General features: G+C 46.7%; 1 protein-coding gene across 1 annotated transcript in view; it reads left to right on the forward strand.

Moving 5' to 3' along the window:
- lrrc73 (leucine rich repeat containing 73) overlaps positions 1 to 25770 on the forward strand; it is a gene marked incomplete at both ends in the record, with an annotated part of 57506 nt that overhangs the window by 14493 nt on the left and 17243 nt on the right. The window contains 3 exons of the mRNA XM_083651008.1: positions 1860 to 2020; positions 2350 to 2472; positions 3315 to 3415. Of these exons, the coding sequence (XP_083507134.1) occupies positions 1860 to 2020; positions 2350 to 2472; positions 3315 to 3415 (385 nt within the window). The remainder of the gene's footprint in view (positions 1 to 1859; positions 2021 to 2349; positions 2473 to 3314; positions 3416 to 25770) is intronic.

Raw genomic sequence — 25770 nt, forward strand, 5'->3', positions numbered from 1 at the left:
GTTAGGTCGTAAAGTTACGACCGACTTAGCTTAAGACCAGTCGTAAGACCAGTTGGTGCAACCGGCCCAGGAGCCGAGTGCACCAGCTGGGCGTAAAAAAGTAGGTCTTAACTGTTACGCCGGACTTAGCTACGCCCGACGTTGTGATTTGAATTTACACCGAGTGCACCAAGCCTGACTTACCATGGTCGTAGCTGCGCCCGGTCTTTAGGCTGCGGACGTGCGCATCCACGTGAATACGTGCTTGTTGCCAAGCAACACACTTCTCTCAGACGAGCTCAAGACAGTTGACAGACAGCTCCAACTCAGCTCAAACTTATAGAGTTGTATTCAAAGCGTAGAAACGTTCTCACAGCTCAATTTAACAGCGCCAACACAAACAAACACAATCACAAGTGCAACCAGTAATGAATGTGATGGCGGACTGCGCACTGCGGGCAGTTGACGAAGTCAGGAAGAAATGGGAAGATCTTCCGACGCATCGGCTTTTAAAAACGCGCCGACGAGCGGAGGTCCTGCGCCCAAAACGTCACACACATATCGATCGATATTTTTGGAGAAGATTCCCCCGCATCACAGGACTGAACGGCACTGACAGCACAGAGCTGTCAGTCCCGACAGCGCAGATCAAGATGAGACAGCTGCCAGTCAGTATGGGTACGCATTGGGTGTAACTTTTACGCCTGCTCCATACCAGACGTAAAAGTTACACCCAGGCGCAGCGCATACAGGGCTTAAGACTACATGGTGCACTAGTCATAAAATTAAGTTAGTCGTAACTTTGAGTTCTACGTCGGACGTAGCGTTACACCTAGGCGTACGCCCAGCTGGTGCACTCGGCTCCAGATGTTTAAATGAGCGATCAACAGGCCTTTGCCTGGGATGTTAAGAGTGTTAGAGGCCATAATAAAATGACAGAAAATTGGAACCATATTTATCACTGCCACCCATTTCTATGTCGAAGGGATCAAATATATAATGCTCATTTGTAATAGAAGTTGATTCTCTAGTGTCTGTAATAGCAAGGTAAACATTGATTTCCAGGGGATCAAAAGGAAACAGTTCACATATCTGACAGAATCAGTTTGACCATAGATCAGAGTTCTTCTTTGTAACAGGTGTACATCGATAGTGGAATATGTTTTTTCAAAGTCCACAACAAACACAAGTAGTTACTCTGTTTTTCCATTTTGCACACTGGCCACCAATCATGATGCGCTAGTGTCCAGAGACAATGGGTTCATGGCTGGCCTGGGCAGTAGTTTACCGATCCTTCACAGCTGCATTTGCCACTAGTACAGTACTGTTGAGCTGCTCTCTTCTGGGTAGCCTTGAGCAAGGCCCGCTCAGTGTACTGGTTAGCTTCCAGGTGTGAATGTGAACAGGGCACTCCTGAAAAACTGTGACAGCATTGCACTCAGTGACACTCCCCCTGTAGAAATAACGGTTAAAAACAAAAACAAAAAACGATCTGGACACGCCAAAAATCGGATTTGGCCTGGCAGTCTAAACAAGGACTAAGAGGTTTTGCACTTTCCCCCCCCCCCCCATTCTTCATGGCAGCCTGACTGTCTGACTGACTGTCTGTCTGTCTGTCTGTCTGTCTGTCTGTCTGTCTGTCTGCCTGCCTATCTGTCTGTCTGTCTGCCTGCCTATCTGTCTGCCTGTCTGTCTATCTGTCTGTCTGCTTGTCTGTATGTCTGTCTGTCTCTGTCTGTCTGTCTGCCTGTCTATCTGTCTGTCTGTCTGTCTGCCTGCCTGTCTGTCTGTCTGTCTGTCTGTCTGTCTGTCTGTCTGTCTGTCTGTCTGTCTGTCTGTCTGCCTGTCTGCCTGCCTGTCTCTGTCTGTCTGTGTGTCAGTCTTCATGGCTCTCCTCTCCTGGACTCTGGCCTGGTGGAGCTGCACTCCTCTCTGGTGTCTCACCCTGCGCTCATCTGTCTGGACCTGGGAGACTGCCTGCTGGGAGACCAGGCCCTGGGGCTGGTCTGCTGCCTGCTGCCTCCGGACGGAGCCAAGTCAGGTACACACCAATCTGGGTAGCCAGAGTGTATCAGTCTGATGACTAATATGACTCTGAGACAGACGGCCGGTATTCCGGGGTTTCTGCTGTATAGTGGCTGTCTGCACCAAGACTTCCACTTCCATGCACTGCCGTTATTGTTTACAGTCCAATTGACGTGAGAATGGAGTTGGAGCTGATCAATTGTAGGTCCAGATGACATTTCGGTCAATATAATAATAAATAGCTGCATATGAGACGTCCTCGGACTGTAAAAAATTACGGAAGGGGCGGGACATCCGCTCTACACCGGTGTGATGTCTCTGTGTGATGTCACTGTGTCTCTGCAGGTCTGAGGGAGCTGACGCTGAGTGCTAACCCAGGCATCAGTAGCCGGGGCTGGGCACGCCTCGCCATCGCCGTGTCTCACAGCTCACAGCTCCGTGTGCTCAACCTGGACTACAACCCGCTGGGTAAGAACCCTAACCCTAACCTTAACCTGGACTACAACCCGCTGAGTAAGAACCCTAACCCTAACCTCCTCTCTGGCTCTCTGAGGTTCTCATCTCTGGTTCTCTGGTTCTCTGAGGTTCTGATGTTCTCCTCTCTGGCTCTCTGATGTTCTCTCTGATGTTCTGATGTTCTGATGTTCTCCTCTTTGGCTCTCTGAGGTTCTGATGTTCTCCTCTCTGGCTCTCTGAGGTTCTCATGTTCTCCTCTCAGGCTCTCTGAGGTTCTCATGTTCTCTCTGGCTCTCTGAGGTTCTCAGGTTCTCCTCTCTGGCTCTCTGAGGTTCTCATCTCTGGTTCTCTGAGGTTCTGATGTTCTCCGCTCTGGCTCTCTGATGTTCTCTTTGAGGTTCTGATGTTCTCCTCTTTAGCTCTCTGAGGTTCTGATGTTCTCCTCTCTGGCTCTCTGAGGTTCTCATGTTCTCCTCTCTGGCTCGCTGAGGTTCTCATGTTCACCCCTCTGGCTCTCTGAGGTTGTCAGGTTCTCCTCTCTGGCTCTCTGATGTTCTCCTCTCTGAGGTTCTCATGTTCTCCCCTCTGGCTCTCTGAGGTTGTCAGGTTCTCCTCTCTGGCTCGCTGAGGTTCTCATGTTCACCTCTCTGGCTCTCTCAGGTTTTCATCTCTGGCTCACTGATGTTCTCTCTGGCTCTTTGAGGTTGTGGTGTTCTCTCTGGCTCTCTGAAGTTCTGATGTTCTCCTCTCTGGTTTTCTGATGTTCCCCTCTCTGGCTCTCTGAGGTTCTCGTGTTCTCCTCTCTGCCTCTCTGAGGTTCTCATGTTCTCATCTCTGGCTCTCTGTGGTTCCAGGAGACCAGGTTGCCGGGATGCTGGCGGTTGCCGTGGCGTCCAGCAGAACACTGGAGGTCCTGGACCTGGAGGGAACCGGACTCACCAACCAGTCAGCTCAGGTAGCATCCCGCTGTCCAATCACATCGCTCCGCCGTGACATCATCAGTTTGTCATGTTCCTCGTTCCTGAAGCAGCGGCAAAGAGGATATCTAGTTTTAGAGATTCTTCTGACAGATTTGATCATTATTATTATTATTATTATTATTACTATTATAGTAAGTCATTATTATAGAGAACCAAAGTCACGCCCTCTTCAGGGTTAGGCATTTTCATCCACCATTCATTTTTCCATACACATTACGTAAAATTCTTATAAAAATAGTTTTACTTTGTCAAACCAAGTAATTCAGCTATATTTAGAATCAGGAGAGACCATAGAACTAGAAGTTTTGGTCCGAGTGAAATGTTCTATGGTCTCTCCTGATTCTAAATATACAGTAGCTCTTTCACTCAGTTTAGAAGCATTTTATGACATATCTATGGAAAAATGAATTATAACATGGCTTCCCGCTTGAAGGCATGTCTGTAATGACATGCTTGTCCCGAGCCGCAAAACAGCGGCACCAGCAATATGGCTGTGTCAAAAGTCGCGGCTGAAACGGTGGATAAAAATTGTGTTTCCTTTTAAGTCCTTCAAAATAAATGACTTCCATTAGTTTGTCAGTGGAAACGTAGCAGTGCTAATGGCGTCTTCTCTGCTGCTTATGCTGAAATGATTGTTGGGATACTACATCTCAGGCCTGGGTCAGATCTTTTAGCCGCAGCTAGCATCTCTATAAAGCCACTTTCAGACATGAACTCTGGGTCAGGTCAGGGTTGCTTGCCCTGAGCCTGACCCGGGCGATACGTGAAGTGTACCCTTTCAGACATGTGGAGCACCTCCGGGTGTAAAGTAGAGAGGGGGTGGGGGGAATTTGGGCGTGACCACACAATGGGGAGTTGTGAAAACTGACCACAGAGCTGTACTTCACTGTCTGAGCATAGCCTTAAATGAATCGCATTGACATTCAACACACTATCACAACATAAACAAACCTACAACTCACACAACAGATGCATCGATTTCCTCGAGTCTCAAGCGCTACAAAGAAAACAGGTCTTTGCTATGTTCAGTCCTAAAATGCATCAATCCTACTAGAATTATACAGAATACAGGAAGGTAGATGTTTTTACCTTCAAAATAAAATCAATGTTGTATTACTTAGTAACAAAAAATCAGAACGGTCACTACAGGTTAAAATTGACTTTTCGAAGGGAGCAGATATTCTTCCAGTTTATCTCTGTTCTGTATCTTTCGGATCACACACACAAAAAAACATTATACGTGCATTTACTTTATTTAATTGCCATTATTGCGAAGGTTATAACCGAAAGTTTCCGTTTTATACTGCCTGACTTGACGCTACTTGGAATTTGCGGTTCTGCACGTGAATCTTCACAAACGTTAAATCAAAGGCATGAACGCAACCAGATCCAGATACCCTACCTAGCGAATAGCCTAATGGGAAGCAGGACGACACACGTGTCAAAAATGCTCTATTTTAAATGTGTGTGCTGTGCGAAGCTATGCAGAAATGAAATAAGATCAAAGCCATGAGCGTTTCAATCCAGCAACATGTAGCCTGTTGGCTGACACACGGAGCAGGTCCGAGCTTCATTTGGAAAAACGGAAACTTCACGATGTTTTGTTTCGCTCGCTCATTCACATCGACTATTTATATAATAATAATCTGTCACGCTGGCTTTCTGTCTCTCTCCCCCGCCTCATACTCACTGAGCTTTCTACTTCACGGTGCTCTGGAGGGGGGGGGACCAATCCGCCCCTAGGGTAGGAGCTTGTCTTAGCCTACATTCACACAGGACGCCGAACGTAAGCAGAACTGAAGCTTGAAGCAGGCACAAGCTGAACATACGCCTTGTTGTTCACACAAGACGCCTTCTCTTTTCCTCTCAGCTCCTCTCAGCGCCTACTCTCACGCCTTGAACCCGCCCACAACTCCCATTGACTTCATGCCTCACGGCTTCACGGCTTCAGCGTCAATTTTGGAAATTCGGCGTCAGGCCTGAGTGATCGCTTCGGCGTGGCGTGAGCGTGGCTTTGGCACGGCGTCAGCGTGGCACGCGCGCGGGTGGTGTGAACGGCTTCGCCTGTTAACAAGGACACCGAAATGAAACTTCGGGGTACAGCGTAGGTACAGCTTCGGTTGAGCATTGCTTTGGCGTCCTGTGTGAACGAGGGCTTAGAGCCGGAGAGTAGGAGGGTCGCGGGAGCGCGCATAGCTCACCAATTTGTTTGTTGATTTGTTGTTACCTGATTCTGCACAGTAGCTCTGTTGAGTTAGAACCTGTGTGAGATGCCCACCCCTCTGAACTTTCTTATGTAGAGCTGCTGTTTCTAGATTTGCGCACAGTGCATTGTGTATTTATATACAGTCAATCCTCTCTAGCTCTGTAAATATGGCACTTTAAGTACTAATAATTTTTGTCTCGCCAAAAGTAACCATTAGTTTTACTTCGTTTCGAACTCAAGCTCTCATTAGTGCCTTTAACGCTGCAACGCAGCCCTATGGAAGACTGTTATTTTGCTCCAAAATTACTTTTCATTAAAACCTGACCACCCACCCGTAGGTGGCGTGGTACCCCCTGGTGGTACGTCACGTCCTGCCAGTCCAGGGAATAATCACTTCCGCTTTCTTCCACCCGCTGTGAAGACGTGTTTTGTGAAAGCTCCGCGGTTAACGAGGAGTTATATTATATAGCTTTAGATACTAGGCTCGTTCCGGCTGACTTGCCCACCTCAAGAGGGTCGCGTGGACGGGATAAAGCAGGCTTCGGAGACCGACCCTGTACCCTTCACCCTGCGGCGTCGGAACAAGTCATCTAAAAAGCTAAGAGTATCTTCCTTAGTTAACTGTTGTCAGACTGCCGCCGTGCAGTCGATGTGAAACGTTTCCCCGGAAACGGGGTAACGTTGTTAGGCTTGAGCGCATGACTCAGGTCTGCACTCATAACTCTAGCTAGGTTTGCATACATGCAGAATAGCTTGTACCGTTAGCACTAGAACAACAGGCTATATAGCACAGTTGTCACAGATAGCTAGCTGCATCCGTGCGGTTGTTTCTGTTGCTAGGTACTTTAGGAACGCCGGCTTTAGAGCACGTGCGTTAGATAGTTAGCTAGTTTGCTCAGTGCAGCTAGCTTGGACTACCTTGTAGCACTCCATATCTGGCTGCGTCCCCAGACAGGGTAACGCACCCGGTTATTGCGGCAGATAGCTAACGTGCACACGTGCAGTTAGTGTCTGTGTGCTAAGTTCTTCGCGCCAGCTACCTCTGTGTAGGGCGCGCCTTAAGCGAGAGTAGTAGCTAGTAGCCATGCTCTTCAGTGAAATAGCTAGTTAGCTAGCTTGCTCCCGTGCAGCCAGCATCTAGCGATGTGTAACCCCGTTTTCCTGTTAGACAGAGAGAGGGGGGAACAGCTAGGTGCTGTATTAGCTGTGAGGCTACCGGTTACGACCGGCACAATTAATTTGATGTATGCATGCCTAAGGGCAGGAGCACGCCGCACAGGCGTTGCTGGGACCTACATAAATGTAGTGTAGCTTTTACTGGCGTCTGAGATTTTAGCTGGGCGATTCGCTAGCTAGGTGAGCTCGCCCCGCACCTTGTGTGGGCCGCTTCTCTCAGTACTTACGCCATCTTAGCCAGCTTGCTTGTCTGCTAAGTGTTGCTTGCCTCGTGCAATTAGCATCTACTAGATTGCAACTCCCGCTGAGGAGTCTCTTCTGAGATTGACTAGCTTCGCGGGCCGCTGGCCTTTGCTTGCGGTCATGCTTGCTTCCCCGTGTTACTACAGGGTAGAGACGCGCTGCACCGGCCTGTGCGCAGGCTTGTGTTAGCGCACGCTTGTCTCTCAGTGCTATGCTAGCTTAGCTAGTGGCTTCCACGTCTGTTCTCTCGGGTTAACAGGTTGTGGGTATTGGTGCCCCCCCTTCGGGATGGGCTATTGCCGCTTACGTTACCATTGCACGCGCACGTTCGCTAGCCTCCGGGTTGCTTACTGTCTAGCCTGTGCTTCTTGCTAGCTTGCTTAAGCATTACTCCCGATATTAGGGTGCGCCCTGCGGGAGCTTGCTATTAGTGGTTAGCTTCCTGCTTCCTCTTGCTACTGAGCAGGGAAGGTCAGGGAGGGGATGGGCCGTGTGTAAAACTACTTGGCCGAGTATGAATCGGCACATTAAGTGCGTGTTCGGCCTTGGGCACGAGCACGCTGCACAGGCGCCTTGAACCTTCGGTTTTGTCCGCAGCTAAGCTCTTTAGAGCTGACCAAGGTCCGCTCTCAAAGAAGTGTTAAAGCTAGCTTGCCTTGCATAGGTGCAGATAGCAATATTTAGTACTGTTTAGCACAGAACGATAGCATTTTGCAGATAGCTGGCGTGCACCCGTGCAGTTAGTACCTGTGTGCTAAGTACATTGGGCGCGAGATACCTCCGCTACAATAGACATACTGCTCCTTGCTGGCGCTACGCGTCCAGCAGGGCTTACAGCTCGCCAAGGTCTGGGCTCAGTGCCAGCCTTTGGCTTGTAGCTCTAAGGACAAGCCCACCGCCCTTGGTGCCCAAGGCCCGGGGTGGTTGGGAGCTCTCCATGGGTCGCACTCCCTTGTTGGGGCGCCCCCTGCAAGTGCAGGGAGCCTGGCTGGGGGCACAGCGCACCTTGGTCCATGGCCACGGCCTGGCCTCGGTTGGCAGCGCCCAGGTCAAGCCCACCGGTTGGCTCACCAAGGCTGGGCTTAGTTCCAGCCTGCGGCTTGTAGCTTTAGACCCACCGTCCTCGGTGCCCAAGGCCCGAGTTCGGTCGGGAGCTCGCCCAGGGTCTCATACCCAGCATCAAGGCTCGCCTTGGTCCATGGCTACGGCCTGGCCTCGGCTAGAGGCTCCTAGGACAGCCCACCATCAATGGCACCAACGGCTCATTGCTGGTCGGGAGCTCACCTGGGGGGCCGCACTGTCGGACAAGTCCACGTGCGTCTCGAGAGAGAACGTTACCTCCGCAGTCCCCCCAGCCTGCGAAAGGCGCACGGCAGGGGGGGGGGCGGGTTACTTCGATACAACAGCGCGTCAGTAGGCGGAGCTTGCGTAAGAAGTTCTCCCCCAGCATGCACAGCTTCTACGGAACTGTCCATGCGGCGGGGGGGCGTAGCCTCTCACGTCCCGCCCCCATCAGGGCACCGGATCGAAAGGTCCCGGTGCCCAGCAATATGCTCATGACTATATTTCAGGGATCATTTCTATAGTTTCTAACTTGAGAAATGTGTTTCTAAAATGTTCAGTCTCGCTATCCACGATGATGAGACGGTGATACTCTTTTCTGAGCGCGAAGCGGGCAGAGAGACTTGATTCAGTTCATATGCTCTCTGCTTTTGATGACCGTTCACTGTCTCCTATGGGGACATTGAGGGAGAGAGTATGATCCGAGTGGTGGAACGGGTTCCGCTCCGTTGGCCACAAGGGACCATCTTGTCCAACAGGCTCGATGCCTGGGAGCATCTATGTTCCCCCGTCCCCATTACGGCGCACCCTCCAGAGGGGATACGCGCTACAGTTTGCCCACCCACGTTCGACGGTACCCCCGATCTGGCCGTGGAGGAGGAGGCCATGGACGGCTCCATGCGTCCGAAATTGGACCTTCGGCGTCTCAACAAGACGCTGAGGAAGTCCCATCCCGAATGCTCTCTTCCCCGCCTGTTCAAGTTGAGACAGGGGGATTTCTTACTTCCAGGGATCTGGAAGGTGCGGTCTTCCATGTCCACATGGTCAGGAGACACAGGAAATACCTGAGGTTCTCCTTCCGGGGGAAGGCTTACGAGTTCTGTGGCTTGCCATTCGGCATGTCTTTGAGCCCGCGAACCCTCACGGTGTGCGTGGAGCCAGCCGTGGCTCCCCTCCGCGCCTTCCTATATCTCAACGACGTTCTCTTAGCGGCCGACTCGAGGGTCTGTGCCGCGGAACATACCAAGGTGGTGACCGATCACCGGCAAACCTTAGGGTTTTTGGTGAACTGGCAGAAGAGTTGCCTCGTCCCAGCGCAGGCGGCGACCTTCCTGGGGCTCGAGCTATACTTCCTGCGAGCCTTTCGCCAGAGCGACAGGCGCGCACGGTTCGGACAGCAAGCCAAGGACGTTAGGTCTGTGCCCTCGGTGTCAGTGCATCAGTGCACAGTGATGTTGGGCCTGATGGCCTCAGCACTGCATGTGCTCCTGCTAGGGAGGCTACACATGCTCTCGTGGTCCAAATATGGTTCTCAGGCTTCGCCTGGACTCGGCCGGGGACCGTCATCGCAGGGTTCCTCTGACAGGTCAGGCCTGGCAGGCGCTGGCTATATGGGCGGACCCCCGTTACCTCTCGAGAGGTACTCGGTGGGGCCCTGTCCCGCTCAGGATGGTGATTCGCACAGACGCCTCCCTCTGGGGAGGGGGTGCGATTTGCGGGCATTTTTCGGTGAACGGCCGGTGGGAGGCTCAGGAGCTTCGCCACATAAACGTGCTAGAGCTGAAGGCGATTCGCCGGGCTCTGCCTCAGGACAAGCCCACCATCAATGGCGCCGTGGGCCCATTGTTGGTTGGGAGCTCTCTTGGGGACCGCACTGCCGGACAAGTCCGCGTGCGGCCAGACTCGAAAGAGAACGTTGCCTCCGCAGTCCCCCCGGCCTGCGGAGGTAACACTTCCAGCGGCTCACACATGGGCACCATGTGCTGATTCGCTCGGACAATAGGGCAGCGATCGCCCACCTGAACAAACAGGGCGGTGTGCGGTCGGGGGCGCTGAACCATAGCGGGGATTCACCTGTGGGTGTATCCCCGTCTCCTTTCAGTGTCAGCGGTCTATCTGCCGGGACGGCGGAGTTACGACCGGCCTGCTGTCTCGAGGCAATCCCCGTTATACGGAGTGGTGCCGCCACCCTCGGGTGATGGAACAGGTTTGGGCCAGGGTTGGTCGCGCCTGCGTCGATCTCTCGCATCGCGGCGCGCGACACACTGCCCACTGTGGTTCTCGATCCAGGAGGACAGCCCCCGTTAGGTCATGACGCGCTAAAAGCGCACGCGTGGCCGAGGGAGGGGCTCTATGAGTTTCCCCCGACCTCCCCTGATCCGTCAGGTGTTGTACAGGGTGAGGGAACAGCGCCTCCGGCTCGTTTTAGTCTGTTTGGCACAGGCAGACATGGTTTGCGGACCTGGTCTCCCTGGCGCAAGATCCGCCCTGGGCATTGCCGGTACGGGCCGATCTCCTATCCCAGGCGGAGGGGGAGGTGTTCCACCCCTCCCCAGGCAGGTGGAAGCTAGCGGTCTGGCTCCTGAACCGGACCAGTTGCTAGCCCAGGGCTTGCTTGATAATGTGGGATGCACTATGCAGCAAGTAAGGGCGTGGATCCAGTGAACTGCAGTGTGCGACCAGTTCTCTGTTTCCTTCAGAGCCTGCTTGACGCGGGTCAGTCCCCGCAGTTGTTTAAGGTGTACGTAGCCGCGATTCTGCTTGCCATAGGGGAATTGAAGGGAGCCCCGTGGGGGCGTACCCTTTAGTCTTGCGCCTCATGAAGGGGGCGCGTAAACTGCGCCCGCCGTCGCGGTGCATTTTTTCCCCCAAATCGGACCTGGTTACGGTGGTACGGTGGTACGGTGGTACGCTGGTTTAAGGGTCTGTCTTTAAAGACCGCGCTGCTGCTGGCCTTGTCGTCAGGAAAGAGAGTTGGTGACCTGATTGCCCTCTCGGTGCAGCAGGCCTGTGTGGTAATGATGGGCGCAGGGTTACGTTTCGACCTAACCCGGCTTACCAACCTAAGATTATTAATGTCAGCTTTAGGTCTATGGTCATAGACTTATCAGCATTCTGTCCCCCGCCGTTCAGTTAGAGACGGGCGAGGAGAGACGTTTGCTCATGCTGTGCCCCGTAAGGGCGCTCTTGGCCTATGTGGCCAGGACGCGTTCTTTATGCATTACAGATCAGCTGTTGGTTTGCTTTGGGCAAAGGGCCCAGGGCGGACCCCTTTCCAAAGATCGCTTATCACACTGGATAGTGGAGGCGATCGCGTTGGCATACTCTGCCGTGGGCAAGGTTCCCCAGGAGGGTATCAAGGCGCTTTCTACGCGAGGTGTTGCGACATCCTCTGCGTTGTTGCGCGGTGTGTCGGTGGAGGACATGTGTGCCACGGCCTCATGGTCCTCTCATCACACTTTTGTCAGGTACTACAGTCTCGACGTGTCCGGTGCGCAGTTCGCGCACGCGGTGCTGTCGGTGGCAAGAAAGTAGTATCGTTGCCACTCTAATATGTCAGACGGTTAGGCATAAACGTTGCCATATGGCCGTGGTTCACCGGTGCCTTTCGGGTCGCCCTGTGGGGTGCTCCCGGCAGCAAGGTCGGTTGAATGGAGGCACTAGTGAGAGCTTGAGTTTGAAACAAAGTAAAACGTTAGGGTTGTGCTACAACCCAGGTTTTACGAGTGAGAACGAGAGCTCTCACTACCCAGCCTTGCTGTGTCGATGCGTCACGGGGTGCGTCGGATCTCAGCGGGCTGGAAGAAATTAGAGTGATTATTCCCTGGACTGGCAGGACGTGACGTAGTCACATGGATCCGTGTCAGTCCCAGGGGGTACCACGCCACCTACGGGTGGGTGGTCAGGTTTTAATGAAAAGTAATTTTGGAGCAAAATAACAGTCTTCCATAGGGCTGCGTTGCAGCGTTAAAGGCACTAGTGAGGGCTCTCGTTCTCACCAACCTGGGTTGTAGCACAACCCTAACGATTCCCACTATGAGGTCAGTTTATCAAAATGACGCCTGTATGGAAATCTGATTTTCGTTGTCGGAGATTGCTCCTAGCAGCAAGACTCCGGGCTGCTCTGGGCAACAAACATACGTCATACGGGGGGAAATAATTATCCGATGAACTGATCTTTGCAACTCTGTGTTGATTAGCTAATGTTTCCGTAGCATTTTGATTAACGTTATGATTTATTTCCTTTTGGAACAAATGTTGGTTTAACAGATTAAATCTAACTGAAGCTTGCTACGTTGTTTAGTGGGGAGCCCAGCGGTGAGCGCTGCCTGAGTCTCTGGCGTTAATAACGTTAGCCAGCTGCTCTCGCCGGCCCTCTTCGCCGTCGCGCTTGAGCCCCTTGCTGTAAAAATACGTAGTCACCCAAGCCTTGCAGGCCTTAAGGTCGGGGGTATTGAGACACGTATCAGTTTGTATGCCGATGACGTAATATTATACCTACATAATTCAGAAAAGTCGATCCCCCCTCTCCTAGAATTAATCACCTCCTTCGGCAAGCTGTCCGGATACACAATTAACTGGACAAAAAGTGACTTTATGCCTCTCTCTGACGCCTTTACTCCCGGTTTTCTGGAAAATCTCCCATTCAAATTGGCAAAGGACCGCTTCACCTATCTTGGTTTGACCATACCCAGAGATCCTAAACTAATATTTAAGTTGAACTTTGTGAATTTTGTTTCAAGACTTAAACAGTGTATAGAAAACTGGAAAATCCTGCCCCTTTACATGATTGGCAGCACAAACTCAGTTAAGATGGTTTCTCTTCCCAGGTTCCTCTATCTTTGTCAAAATCTTCCCCATCTTTCTCACATCAGCCTTCTTTAAAGAACTGGACTCTGTAATTCTATCCTACATCTGGAATTACAAGAACCATAGAATTTCAAAGATTCGCTTGCAAAAACCCAAGACTCAGGGAGGGCTGGCCTTACCAGTGTTTAGGCACTATTACTGGGCTGCCAATATTAGGGCTCTGATGTACTGGCGGCAAGGGACTCCGGGTAACTCCCGGGGCTCCCCTGTGGCTGAAAATGGAGGCCGGCTCTATTGTCAACTCCTCCCTATCAGCCATGCTATTTTCTAAGTTAGAGACGCCTGGGACCTTGGAAAGTCTGGGTTTGAATTTTGTTATGAATTATAAATATAAATATAAATGTCAGAATTCTAAACCAAGTTAGGGGTGTTCTGAGTCTACCAGATGTTTCTGACCACACAACAATCTGTTTCAACCACTCTTTTTTAGCTCCATGGTCAGACAATAACTACCGTGCCTGGAGTGAGAAGGGACTGGTCTCCATCAAATACCTATACATAGATGGTCATTCTGCATCCTTTGATCAACTGAAGAGGAAGTTTGAATTGCCTGGCACACACTGGCTCAGGTACTTGCAAATTAGAAATGATGTCCAGTCCAAATGAACATACTTTTTTTTTATGTTTTGCCAAGCCCTCCTCACTCCAAGCATCTCATCTCTATGTCTGTTTGACAACTGCAACATGGCCTCTACTGAGAGGATTAGAGAGGTGGGGGAACTTGGTATTGATTTATCTAACATTATATGGGAAAGAAGTATGTATGTGGTACAACTCTGCTCAGTTAATAGCAGACACCAGCTGATCCAATTTAAAGTCACTCATCGTCTTCACTACTCCAACCATAAATTGCACAGGATCTTCCCTTCTGTCTCACCACTATGTGACAGGTGTCGGATCTCAGAGGGCACACTAACTCATGCCTTCTGGTTCTACCCTTCGCTAATGGAATTCTGGGCCAAAATATTTTATTGGTACTCTAAGGCCTACAAGATTGTTATTGATTCTTGTTCGCAATGGTGATGGACAGGCTGACAGACGAGGCCAGGCAGGAGTCCTATGATGTTTGCAGACGACATCGCAATCAGTAGTGAGAGCAGGGAGCAGGTGGAAGAAAATCTAGAGAAGTGGAGACATGCGCTGGAGAGAAGAGGGATGAAAGTAAGCAGAAGTAAGACAGAGTATATGTGTGTGAATGGGAGGGAAGATGGAGGGGGGGGGGTGAAGATGAAGGGAGTAGAGGTACCAAAAGTGGAGGAGTTTAGATACTTGGGGTCAACCGTGCAGAGTAGTGGGGACTGTGGCAAGGAGGTAAAGAAGATAGTGCAGGCGGGGTGGTGCGGGTGGAGAAGGATGACTGGGGTGATCTGTGACAGAAGGGTACCAGAGAGTGAAGGGAAAGGTCTACAGCAGGGTAGTGAGACCAGCCATGCTGTACGGTCTAGACACGGTGGCACTGACCAACAGGCAGGTGGCAGAGCTGGAGGTGGCAGAGATGAAGATGCTATCTGGGAGTGACAAGGCTGGACAAGATTAAGAACGATTACATCCGAGGAACCGCCCATGTCGCGCAGTTTGGACAGAAAGTGAGAGAGGCAAGACTGAGATGGTATGGACATGTGCGGAGGAGGGAGGTGGGGTACATCGGGAGCAGAGGGGGTCCTAGGCATCTGGAGGCTCCAGGCCAAGCCACGAAGGAGGCCCCTACCGGGGGCGCCCCAAAGGGGCGCCGCCGCAAAAAAATTTGACCTTTTTTGGACGTATTTTTGCCATATTTAGAGGCTGTTTGAAGTTACATCCCCCCTCAGATTCAATGGGCATGACCCTCTGCATCCTCTCTCATTCTCTTTGTGAATCTTGTAATCTTTATATCTTTGTCACTTGTCATCTTTATATCTTTATCTTTGTCACTTGTAATCTTCATAATCATATCTTTATCTTTGTCATCTTTATATCTTTATCACTTGTAATCTTCATAATCATATCTTTATCTTTGTCACTTGTCATCTTTATACAGTAAACCAAATATAGATCACTCATTCAACTCAACATCAATCTACAAATAAACATCAATGTGTAAATAATAAGTAAACAATAAGGCACTCGCACAATACAAAGAAACATCAATAACTCAAATGAAGGCACTATCAGTGGACAGCGAATGGGCACTGCAATTTAGCATGAACAAGGAGCCACATGGCGGACACCGCATGTAGAACACAGTATAAACGTCATTCCACACAGACAACAACAAATAATAACACTCACTTGTTCCTTGGACGCACTTTCTACTTTCACTTTCATGCGCTGCTCTGCTGGCTGCTGGTCTCCTGCGGCATCAGAGGAAGGGGGGGGAATGGGCATGTCTGGACTAGTCCTTCGTCACAGATGCAGTTTTAGCACGGACTCGGGAGATACTAAAAAATAAATGCTCTGGTCTGCGAGGCCCTCTAGTGGACTAGGCTCCAGGCGGCTGCCTGTTCGGCCTGGTTCAAGGACCGCCTCTGATCGGGAGGAGGATGCTGGAGATGGAGCTGCCAGGAAAGAGGAGGAGGGGAAGGCCCAAGAGGAGGTTCATGGACGCAGTGAAGGAGGACATGCAGGCAGCGGGCGTGATGGAGGATGATGCAGAGGACAGGAACCGATGGAAACAGATGATCCGCTGTGGTGACCCCTGACGGGAACAGCCGAAAGAAGAAGAAGACTCTAAGGCCTACAAGATAACATTGTAACCGGAGGCAGAACTCGCCATCTTCGGCTGTTCGGAGTCATCTCTGAACTTTCCTACAGCTGTGCAACAATCCCTAACACAAGGGACAATTGTCGCCAAAAGACTCCTGATGGAATGGAAGTCCTCCTCTTCACCTTCTTTTCGGGTATGGCTGATAGACATGGGGCTCTATCGTTGCAGCGGCGCAGTTTCTAGGCCGAGCGCCAGCCGCAGCGCAAAGCAGTGGGCGTGGAAAGGCGCACTTGATATCTTGGTATCGGCGCTAAACTCAGCCTCAACCATTATAACCACGCCTTTTAAGCGTAAAATTATGCATTGTTTGCTCATTGGAGAATTGCAGGGAAGAGACACACGCTTGCCTTTTAAGCTCCAATTCCTGGACAAATCCGGTAAAACCAGACAAAGCCAAGGGCTCCGCCGCCCCCCCCCTCCCTTCATCCGGTCTGTCTATCTCCATATATAGGCTATTATTCCATATTATTATGCTTCTCAAACCAATCTAACTGCAGTTTCAATACTGCAAGCATGTAAATACGCTACACTATAGCAAGATCAAAGTGAAAATAATGTTCTAAATGCATCGGATAGAAAATGATATAGCCTATGGCTGGATGTCATGAGATTAGATGAAAGTTTGGGCAGAATGATATCGTTTTATCTCTTCTCCCCCACTGCACGATGCAACATCCTCTGAATGACACCTATCACTTTTACTGGATCTGATTACTTTATTCTATTTTATTTACAGGATTTTATTATTGAGTAATTGTATTTTATTTGGCCTATATATGCCTCCCCCCCCCACCCCCTGCCCACAGGCACTGACAAATATGTTAATTCTCAATAAAATCTTCAGTAATCAATCAGAGGGGCTTTAAAAGCCAGATTGGCAGCAGCTGGCGCAGTGTGATCAATATGGCAGACCAAAACCGATCCACTAAATTCACAGCTGAGGAGAAGATGGTGCTGGCGAATCAAGTGATATATCTGTCCACCATTCATTTTGAATAGCTACAAAACAACTCTTTACTTAAGTTGTTTATTCATCTATCCATTCAGGTTCAAATGTACCATCGCGCACTGTTTGGGGAGGAGAATTACCCCGCCGACGCCCCGCGCCCAGTCCTGGACCGCCTGAGTGAGCCGCCCCAGGTGGCCGTCTATGCGCTGCGCTTGTTCAGCACCTCGGACAGCTCCGCTGCCACAGACGGGGGAAACATTTGGAAATAATTCTAACTTTCTATGCTTTGCACACAGAAAAAATAAATACAACAGACAATTCTGTAATGAATAGCTGTAATGAAGAGTGGGGTTTGAAGAAGCGCTACACAACAGTTTATCCAGTTTCACACTTTCTCTCTTTCTTTCTCTCTCCCTTTCTCTCACATTAAACGATATACATGCCTATAATGTCAATTATCTGAATGAAATAATAATACATATTAATTAGGAATATTAGTAATATTAGTAGCCTAGCTAATTTCGGGGGGGGGGGGGGGGGTAATAAAACGTAGAGCTATATTACACATAAATGGGGATTATTATGATAGCCTAAACTAAATTTATGAAACTGCATTACAGCTTCACCCAAAGCCTGAGAAGGGTTGCAATCTTATATTCTATTGTATTCTAAAGTATTTTTTTCTATATATTGTATTCTCCATTCACTTTCCTGTCCTCGGTGCACAGAATCCTGCTTTAGGCCTGCTTTTCAAAAGCGCAAAGCGCTAAAAGTAGGCCAGGTCGGAAGATGGCTGGAAGATAGCAGTACGCCGGTATTTAGCGCCGACACGCCCACCTCGGCGCATTCAGGGACTCCGCCACGCCCATTCGGCCTAAAGCGCATTTGGCAGCCTAAAGCCTATTGCTATTTTCCCGAAACAGGCGCAAGGCACGTTTTTTTGCGGTTAAGGCCCGTAATAGCGCCGATGGCCTGTGGGAGAATAGGGCCCATCATCTCTGTTATACAGATGGAGAGACTCAGGTTCCTGAGAGCCAACTTGCTTGAAAGATTCTCGATTATATGGGACCCGTTTTTGGCCTATTTTGATGTGGTTAAGAATGACTGATGTTGGGGGCGGCGGGTGACTCGCACGGTTGGTTTCCTATGGACCCCTTGCTTGGGATTCCATGCACAATGGGCCCTATTCTCCCACAAGCCTTCGGCGCTAAAACGGGCCTTAAACGCAAAAAAACGTGCCTTGCGCCTGTTTTGGGACGATATCAATATGGCTTTAGGCTGCCAAATGCGCTTTAGGCCGAATGGGCGTGGCGCAGCCCCAGAATGGGCCAAAGTGGGCGTGTCGGCCTTAAATCTCGGCGTACTGATATCTTGGCACCTGCCTTAAATTTAGCGCTTTGCGCCTTTGAAAACCAGGCCTATTCACTGCGCCAGTGCACTTGTGCCTCTCCCCTGTCACCCTTCTCTGTCTCTCTCTGAAACCAGGCGTATTCAGTGCGCCAGTGCTCTTCTGCCTCTGAGTCACCCTTCTCTCTCTCTCTCTGACTCCCTCGCTCAAACAGACACAACACATAGCAGCCACGCAGCACCCAGCTTCCCATAGGAAATAGCAGTTGTAAGTTTACTGCCTGTGAATGTCCACTCCCAGCATGCAATTGGGTCCTCCATTTCGCTACTAAATAGAGCCGAAATAGATATAAAAGGTAGATCTAAAATAATGTGTAATGGTAAGACAACCTGCAATTGTCGAACATTTCAATATTGGACCAAATAAAACATGAAATGAAACACCACCCTATGTGAAACATATATGTCCTCTTGAGCCTATATATACCCTGTGTGGATTTAACGTGATTTAGGTAAGTGACAGCGGAACGCGCTTCGGAAGCTTCTACTGTCATCTGCTATACTGTGATGTGCGCTCCAATAACTTCGCTCTACTCCACATTTAGTTTTACAATAAAAACACATTTATGCAATGACTTTACATAATGTAGGGTATATTTATGTGCATCATTCTACCTGCAGCAGGGGAGAGAAAACGATATCTTTCTGGACAAACTTTCACCAATCTAATAGGCTATATTTTTCTAGCTGATGCGTTTAGTACATTATTTTCACTTTGATCTTGCTATAGTGTAGCGTATTTACATGCTTGCAGTATTGAAACTGCAGTTAGATTGGTTTGAGAAGCATAATAATATGGAATAATAGCCTATAATGCAGACAGACAGGCTGGATGAAGAGAGGGGGGGGGGGGGGCAGAGCGTTTGGCTTTCGTCTGGTTTTGCGGGATCACTGGAATTGGAGCTAAAAAGGCAAGCGTGCGATTCGTTTATTGCACTTATCCAATGAGCATGACGGTGCATAATTTTACGCCTAAAAGGCGTGGTTGTAATGCTTTGGGCTGCATCTAGCGCCAGCACGACGATATCAAGTGCGCCTTTCCACGCCCACTGCTTTGATCTGCGCCTGCCGCTCGGCCTAGAAACTGCGCCGATGCAACGATAGGGGCCAATGTCTCTTACAAGCACATAGACACCCTAGACGGCTGGTACAGTAGCATCAAGTTGTAATGTTCAATGCCGATAATGTATGTATGTTTTTTTCTTCTTTTCTTCTCTTGTCTTGTGTCTGAGCCTGTTCATCTGTCTTGTTCATGTAATGTAAGAATAATAATAATAATAATAATAATAATAATAATGTTAGCCAGCTGTGGTCTTTTCTGTATGGTGTGTACGAGGAGAGGAGCTTGTGAACAACAGCTCCACAGTCTGCACTTTCCCGAGATATCCATATAAAAACGCTCCTCGTGCTTTACCCAAAACCTCCAGTGTCTGGGTGATTCCAAAGGATAAACAAACAGCTAACATTAGCTGATGGCTGCTTGGGCCTCATTTTAGACCCAGGAGTTGTAACGTTATGAAACACATTTCCTGGCATACGCAGGCAGTTGGACAACCTGGTAAGTTAACGTCATCATTATGAGTTTACGGCTAACGAACGTTAGCCAGGTTGCCTGGTCTCTTCTCTGTATATCCTTAGAACAGCTAAGAGGACAGGAGCTTGTGAAGAACATCCCCACAGTTAAAGCACTTCCCTGAGATATCCATATAAAAACTCGCATGCTTAAATACCCAGAATAAAACCTCCAGTGTCTGTTTGTGACAGACTAAGCTAACCCCTGAGCTAATGGCTGGTTGTGTAAACTTGTTGTGTAGGCCCTTAGTTGTAACGTTATGAAACTCTCCCAGCTGGGCGTGCCCGACCCCATCTGCAGATAGACCACAGACTTCCTGACTGACAGGAAGCAGCACGTGAAGCTGGGTAAGCACATCACTGACTTTCGGTCCATCAGCACCGGCGCTGCCCAGGGCGGTGTCCTCTCTCCCTACTTCTTCGGTCTGTACACTAACAGCTGCACCTCCAGTCACCAGTCCGTCAAGCTCCTGAAGTTCGCAGACGATACCACCCTCATAGGGCTCATCACAGATGGAGATGAGTCAGAATACAGACAGGAAGTTGACCATCTGGTGACTTGGTGCAGTCAAGACAAACTGGTGTTAAATGCTCAAAAAACAATGGAGATGATTGTGGATTACAGGAGGAACAAAGCCCCACCCGCCACCCAGAACCACCCGCCACAAGACCAGCTTCTTCCCAACCGCCATCAGCCTCACCAACAAGGCCCGGAAACCCCTTCTGCCAAGGACCTCACCAACAACCCGCCCCCCCCGCCCCCCCACTCACAAACTCACTACCTCCTCCTAAACTCAAGTGAGCCCCCCCCCCCCCCATAAAACTGGAACTCATATCTTAATTTTCTTTTCTTGCACAGGAAGATTCTGGTATGTATGTTTTTTTGTGACTAAAGGTTTTGAAATTGAAATTTTACTTCTTGTTTTTTTATCCCCTTTTGCCTTCCTTAATGTCTTCCCACCCCTTCCCCGACCTGGTATGTACTCATTCCCTAAGAAAATTCTAAATGAGAACCAGCTAACCTCTAGACGGGAAATATGACAAAGTTGAAAATTATCTCATTGAATGTTAATGGGCTAAATAATCAAATAAAGAGGAAGAAGATTATTCTCCAGATGAAGAAAGCTAAATCGGATGTCCTGTTCCTCCAAGAAACCCACCTGGAAAAAAAGGAGCATGACAAACTAGGTAAGGGACCAATTTACTCCAGTTCATACGGTTCAAAAAAGAGGGGAGTAGCCATAATCATACAACCACACATAGCATTTGAAGAGGAAAGTCACATTGTAGATAAAGAGGGTAGGTTCATTTTAGTAGTTGGTAAAATAGAGTCAATTAAGGTTTCATTTTTTAATATATATTACCCACCAGAAATAGGCCCAGAATTAATGTCCAAAATAATTGAACTGTTAATGAGAAAATGTAAAGGAATTATCATAATGGGAGGAGATATGAATCTCACATTAAATTCCAGATTGGACTCATCAAATAATAAACCACATAGAGCTGATAAAGCATCGTCAATTTTAAGGGGGGCAATCTCAGAATTCGGATTAGTAGACGTATGGCGGATGCTAAATCCAACCAAAAAAGCCTACACATACTATTCAGGGAGATTTTCAACTTATAACAGACTAGACTATTTTTTTATGTTCAAAAAAGATGTAGAATTAATTGAAACATGTAAAATAGGCACAAGGGACCTATCAGATCATGCAACAGTGACTATAAAAATTAATCTTGATATAAAGGAAGGAGAAAAAATCTGGAGGCTTAATAATTCGCTTTTACGAGATAAAACATTTGTAGAAAAGATTAACAATACACTTAAGGAATATATAGAAATGAATGATACTGGGGACACTAACCCGATCATTACATGGGAGGGAGCCAAAGCAGTGCTACGGGGACACATAATAGCATATTCCTCATATAAGAAAAGACTGAAACAACAAAAACAGAAGATACTGGAACAACAAATACAGCTTTTGGAAGAAGAATATGAAAAGACAGATGAATTAGAGGTTAAAATTGAATTGAAAAAGAAATACAAAGAGTTGGATGGAATTCGGACAGAGGAGGTGGAAAAGCTAATGACATATGCAAAACAGAAATATTATGATGGAGGACCAAACTCATTAAAACTTTTAGCATATAGACTTAAGAAACAAAGTCAAAAAGCCTATATTTCTAAATTAAAGAAGGGAAACAGCCCGGAAATAGTGACCGGAAAAGAAGAAATAGCAGAGGAATTTGCTAAATACTATGAAAAACTTTATAAAGATGAATCAAACCAATTAAATTTAGAACAAATGAAAATATTTCTTGATAAACTTAATTTAAAACAGGTAACTGAAAGTATGAATGATGAATTACTCAAAGAAATTACAGCAGAGGAAATATTACAACAAATAAAGAAATTAAAAATGAGCAAAACACCGGGAGATGATGGGTATACCAATGAATTTTACAAAACATTTATAAAACAGTTGACACCATTACTTCTACGGGCTTATAACTTCGCCCTACAGACTGGAACATGGGCAAATACGTGGAACTCATCTATAATAACAGTGATTCATAAGGAAGGCAAAGACGCTACAGAATGCTCCTCTTACAGGCCAATATCATTATTGAACACTGATCATAAAATCATAACTTCAATTATAGCCAATAGATTAAAGGACATAGTACCTCATATAATAGATAATGATCAATGTGGCTTCATATCAGGTAGGCTGCTGTCAGATAATATTAGAAGGACTTTAAACATAATAGATTATGCTCAGAACAATGACATGAATCTTTTACTTTTAACATTAGACGCAGAGAAAGCCTTTGACCGGGTCTTGTGGCCCTTTTTATTTTTAATTATAAGGTATTTTGGCTTTCATGAAAAATTCAATATGTGGCTCCAAGGAATGTATAAAAACCCAATGTCCAGAGTAAAGGTGAATGGCACATTATCTAGGAGATTCTTAATCCATAAAGGGACAAGACAGGGAGATCCTCTCTCACCTATTATATTTGCTATTTGTATAGAAGCACTTGCTGAAAGTATACGGAAAAATGATAATATTAAAGGCGCAAAGATAAAAGAACAACAACACAAATTAGCATTGTATGCAGATGATGTGATCATTTACTTAACATCCCCAGATCAATCCCTGCCAAACTTAATGGAATCAATCTCAGAATACAGCAAGCATTCAGGTTATAAATTAAATGAAAATAAATGTGAAGCACTAACACTTAAAAAACAGATACCACCAGAACTTAAAGATAGATATAAGTTAAAATGGGACCTAAAGAAGATTAAATATCTGGGAATATATCTTACTGGAGACATACACACATTGTATAAAGATAATTATCAAGTTTTGGAAAATAAAATAAAACATGATCTTAATAGATGGAAAATGATGCCAGAATCAATATTGAGTAGAGTAGAAACCATCAAAATGATGATTCTTCCACAATTTTTGTTCCTATTTCAAACTTTACCAATACCTATACCACACAATAGCTTTAATATATGAAATACAGTGCTCTCAAATTATATCTGGAACTACAAAAGAAAAAGGAAAAAAATCACTTTATTAACCCAACCTAAAGAAAAAGGCGGCCTCAGTTTTCCAGACTTAAAGACTTATTTTCAAGCTACTCAAGTAGATATTATAATGAAATGGATGAATAAAGGAGTAACGACTAAATGGAAATTAATCGAAGAACAATCAGCATTAATAGCAATTGGAACACTACCCTACATAAATCGAAATGAAATGCAAAAATACAGTGGAAATAATATATGCTTAGAAAATACATTAATAAACTGGAAATATATTCGCAAAACATATAAATTAGACAAAGATTGCATATATTTGAGAGAAATTGCGAAAGATCCAGATTTTTTGGCTAATAAAATGGATAATGTTTTGGATGCATGGGCAGGGAAAGGCTTAGAAATATATTCACAGCTGATCACAAATAACATAATGGACTCATTTGACACATTAACAATAAAATTTAATATAGATAATAATAATTTTTTTAAGTATCTACAAGTAAGGAGCTATCTCATGAAACATCACAGACAAGCACAGGGTCAGATAATACACAAGTTATTACAATTTATAAATAAAAATAGAACCAGTAAAAGTAGCAACATTTCAAAACTATATAAAATCTTACAGGAAACAAAGATAGATCAAGATAATACCAAAGAGAAATGGGAAACAGAATTGGCAATACTAATTTTGGAGGATGATTGGACAAATGCATGTAAAAGAATATTTAAGACAACACAATCAAAATATTGGAAAGAATTTGCTTGGAAAGTTATTATGAGATTCTTCTTAACACCAAAAATTACTTCAAAATATAGTATATCAGGTAGTGCAGAGTGCTGGAGGAAATGCACGGAACAGGAAGCAAATCATGCACACATCTTTTATTTCTGCCCAGTGTTGAGAACCTTTTGGGGGACAGTTCAGGAAAAGCTCATAGATATCTTCCACTTAAAGAAGCCGCTACAACCACTCAACATAATATTAGGTATCATACCACTAGAGATAGAGATCGAAGGAGATAAGTACCTATATACAATAATTCGTATAGCAGCACTAAAACAAATTACACGGAACTGGCTGGAAACTAAACCACCAACTATTAATAAATGGAAACTAACAGTTGAAGAGATTAAAAAAATGGAAGAAATCACATACAAATTGAGGAATAGAGAAGATGAATTTGAAAGAAACTGGAGTGGGTGGCCCCTGGAAATAGGAGTGGAAAATTAAAACAAAACGTTGCTCATTTCGGGTCTGGAGGTGGCTGGATTCCTCCACCCGTTCGCACTGGGACTGTGGGCGCGACCAGTATCCAGAGGTCTTCTCTGGGTGCTGGTCGCGCTTGGAGACCAGGTGTGGATGAAAGGTGATTAGGGTAATGAGTGCTGCAGGTCCCCCCCCCCGTCCCCCCCGTCCCTATATTTACTTTGGTGTGTGTGTGTGTGTGTGTGTGTGTGTGTGTGTGTGTGTGTGTGTGCGCGTGTGTGTGTGTGTGTTGGTAATTAAATGTTTATTTCTTTTATATTATTTTCCTCCTTTTTTATTTTATTTTTTATTTTATAGTTTCTCTTTCTTTCTTCACATTTTTGGTGATGTACACAAAATATATACAAATTATAAATGTCGCAGGATGAATGGAACAATGAAAACATGTTGAATGTCAATGATATACCTGCAATAAAGTATTAAAAAAAATATATATATCTAATTTAATGCCTGTCTAACTGGGACTGTAAATTCATGTAAATTCCCTGCACATGAATGCCTACTGTAAATTTCATGTACATTCAATGTAAACTCTTATTTAACTCCGACTGTAAATTCATGTAAATCCACTGCCTATTTAACGTATGTTTAACTCAGTCTGTAAATCTCATGTAAATCCAACGTAAATTCATATTTATCATCCACAGAACACTTCACCACTCATGTACATATTGTATATATTTACTCGATTTGATTGCACTTGCAACTTTGCGATTGTCTTTAGTTATCTTCCTACTTCTTATCTCTGTATATTGATGTGACTGCTACACTGCATACAGACACTAAGACAAATTCCTCGTATGTAACTTGCATACTGTGGCAATAAAAGTGATACTGATTCTGATGAAACACATTTCCTGGCATACGCAGGCAGTTGGACAACCTGGTACTGAAAATATGTCTATTTCGTTATTCCAGCTAACGTTATCGGTTGTTAGTAACGTTATGCTGACCGTGGAAGGCTAGCGCTGCAAGCTAACATAGCCGGCACAAGCGGCTACCTTCCTTCCATCCGTTAAAACTGTTATGTATTGAATGTGACAGTTAAGGGTGGTTTACGTCACAACAGTAAAAGGGGTTTTACGTCAACGGCAAACTGCTTTACGAGTGAATGGGTTGTGAGTATGTGTGGCAGAGAGAAGTAAAAGAGTTTGGTGAAAGATTGACACGGTGTGGAACTCGCTCCTTCACAGTGTGATATATATATCTGTATCTGTATATATCTCTATATATATCTATATCTATATGTGATATAGGAGCATAATATT

Source organism: Poromitra crassiceps (assembly GCF_964638095.1).
Source record: "Poromitra crassiceps genome assembly, chromosome: 14".
In the NCBI taxonomy this organism is placed as follows: domain Eukaryota; kingdom Metazoa; phylum Chordata; class Actinopteri; order Beryciformes; family Melamphaidae; genus Poromitra; species Poromitra crassiceps.